General features: G+C 70.8%; 1 protein-coding gene across 1 annotated transcript; it reads left to right on the forward strand.

Moving 5' to 3' along the window:
- Window positions 1-139: 139 nt before the first annotated feature.
- LOC112123949 (ceramide-1-phosphate transfer protein-like) lies at window positions 140-778 on the forward strand (the record flags this gene model as incomplete). The annotated part of the gene is made up of 1 exon (XM_024222506.2): window positions 140-778. A coding segment is annotated over one exon (526 nt), but the record flags the coding sequence as incomplete, so codon positions are not given.
- Window positions 779-2,087: the final 1,309 nt, after the last annotated feature.

The following is a 2,087-nucleotide window of genomic DNA, read 5'->3' on the forward strand; positions in this document are numbered from 1 at the left end:
CCCCAGAGGTGGGCGTGTCTCAGCGCCGGGCGAGGGGTCCATGGGTAACCGGCCGCCCTGCCCCAGAGGTGGGCGCGTCTCAGCGCCGGGCGAGGACTCAGCTGTCCCTCTCCCTCCCCCCCCCCCCCCCGCACCGCAGACTGATTGACGCTCTGGGGGCCGCGTTCGGGCTCCTGGCCCGGGAGACGCAGATGAAGATGGCGATCCTGGAGGGACACCGCTCGGGGCCGCACGCCCCTCACTACCGCACCCTGCAGGCCATGGTGGCCTTTGAGCTGCGGCGCGGCCGGGTGGGGCTCCGGGTGCTGCCCCCGGACCAGCCCCCCTCGGGGAGCCGGACCCTGCTGCGCCTCCACCGGGCCCTCAAGTGGCTGGAGCTGTTCCTGGGCAAGCTGGGCCGCAGTGGGGCGGAGGAAGACCCCTCCCAGCTGTGCGCCGAGGCCTACCAGGCGGCCCTGGCCCGGTACCATGGCTGGTGGGTGCGGCAGGCGGCCGGGCTGGCCTTCCTGGCCCTGCCCTCGCGCCGGGAGCTGTACGGGCTCGTCTGCGCCGAGGGGGAGAAGGAGGCCCGGGCTGTGCTCCTGGATGCCGTCGGCACCATCTCCAGGGTGTATAACATCACCCAGCAGCTCTACGCCACCCGCGGCCTCTTGGAGCTGCCCTGAGCGACGCCGGGGGGCGCCGGAGAGGACAAGTTGGGGGGCACTCGGTCTGCTCAGCCTTAGGGCAGGGACTGGCTGGCTCAGGGGGGCAGGGAATGAGGCAGGGGCCTGTCCCATCTAGGGGGCGCCGGCTCCCACCCGGCCCCAGGGCGGGGACTGGCTGGCTCAGGGGGGCAGGGAATGGGGCAGGGGCCTGTCCCCTCTAGGGCAGGGCGTTGGGCGCGGTTGTGAACCAGTGGCCCCGGAAACGGGGGCCAAGTAAAGAGATGTCCCGAGCTTGACGTGGTCGCCGGAGTCTTTTGTCGCAAGATGTGTTTTGCCGCCCGGCTGGGCTGGTCTCTGGGCCTCTTTGAGGGGAGGATCCCGTAGGGGTTGCACCCCCCCGGTAATGTGGGACAGCGCCACCAGGATCAGCGCCTGGCCCCTGCCGGGGGTGCATGGGGTGGGTCTCAGTGCGGCCGTGTGACCCCTGTGGGCAGCTCCCCTCCGGGCGTGGGGCGCAGCGTGGGCAGGGTAAGGGTGGTGCGGGCCGTAGGGCAGGGGTTTGAGACACACAGGGTGGGGCCGGGGGTGGGGCCATGGGGCAGGGGTGGGGGACACACAGGGCGGGGGCGGGGCCATGGGACAGGGGGGGGGGGGGGGCAGGGGGGGGGGGGGGGTCGGCCGGGGCTGGCCGGATGCTAGGGAGGTGGGTGGTGACATCACACGTGATGTGATGATGTCACACCCAGCCCTGCTGACATCACAGCCCCAGGCCGTGACATCACGGCCACGCCAGGCACAGGAAGTGATGTCACCCTGCTCCCTGGTGACATCACTGTGATACAACATGCGAGATGTGATGTCATCATGACACGTGGAGAGGTGCTTGGTGACGTCAGAGATTCAAGCGATGACGTCAGAACGATTGGCGACGGTGCGCCGGGCTCGCGCGGTGGCCACTCTGCCGTAAAGTGGACCCGGCGGGCGTCGCAAAGGGGTATTGGACCCAGTGCCGTAAAGCAAGGCCAGAGCACGTCCCAATAGGGATGGCGGCCGCGCCGCCGTAAAGCGACATCGACTTGTGTGTCGTAAAGCCACGGGCCGCTGTAGAGCGAAGGGCCGGGGTCGACAGGGCGAGCGCGGAATCCGCCACACCGCCGTAAAGCGCGACGCGGGCGGCTGCCGTAAAACGGCCACCCGCGAGGGCTGAGCGTTGCCGTAAAGCGTCGCCGTCCGCCCCCCCCCCCCCCCGCGCACAGAAAGCGCCTTCTCACCTCGCCGTCAAGCGAGGTCGGGGGCCGAACGGGGTGTCGCAAAAACGCCTCGCTATCCCCCCGCGCGCGGCGGCCGGGTTTTGCGACAGTGTCGCGCGGTGCTGGGGGACGGATGGCGACGGCAACGGCGCTGGCGGGGTCCGGGGTCCGGGTCGGGCCCGCGGGGGGG

This window comes from Terrapene carolina, unplaced genomic scaffold (genome assembly GCF_002925995.2).
Source record: "Terrapene carolina triunguis isolate 2854851 unplaced genomic scaffold, T_m_triunguis-2.0 Scaffold23235, whole genome shotgun sequence".
Classification (NCBI taxonomy): domain Eukaryota; kingdom Metazoa; phylum Chordata; order Testudines; family Emydidae; genus Terrapene; species Terrapene triunguis.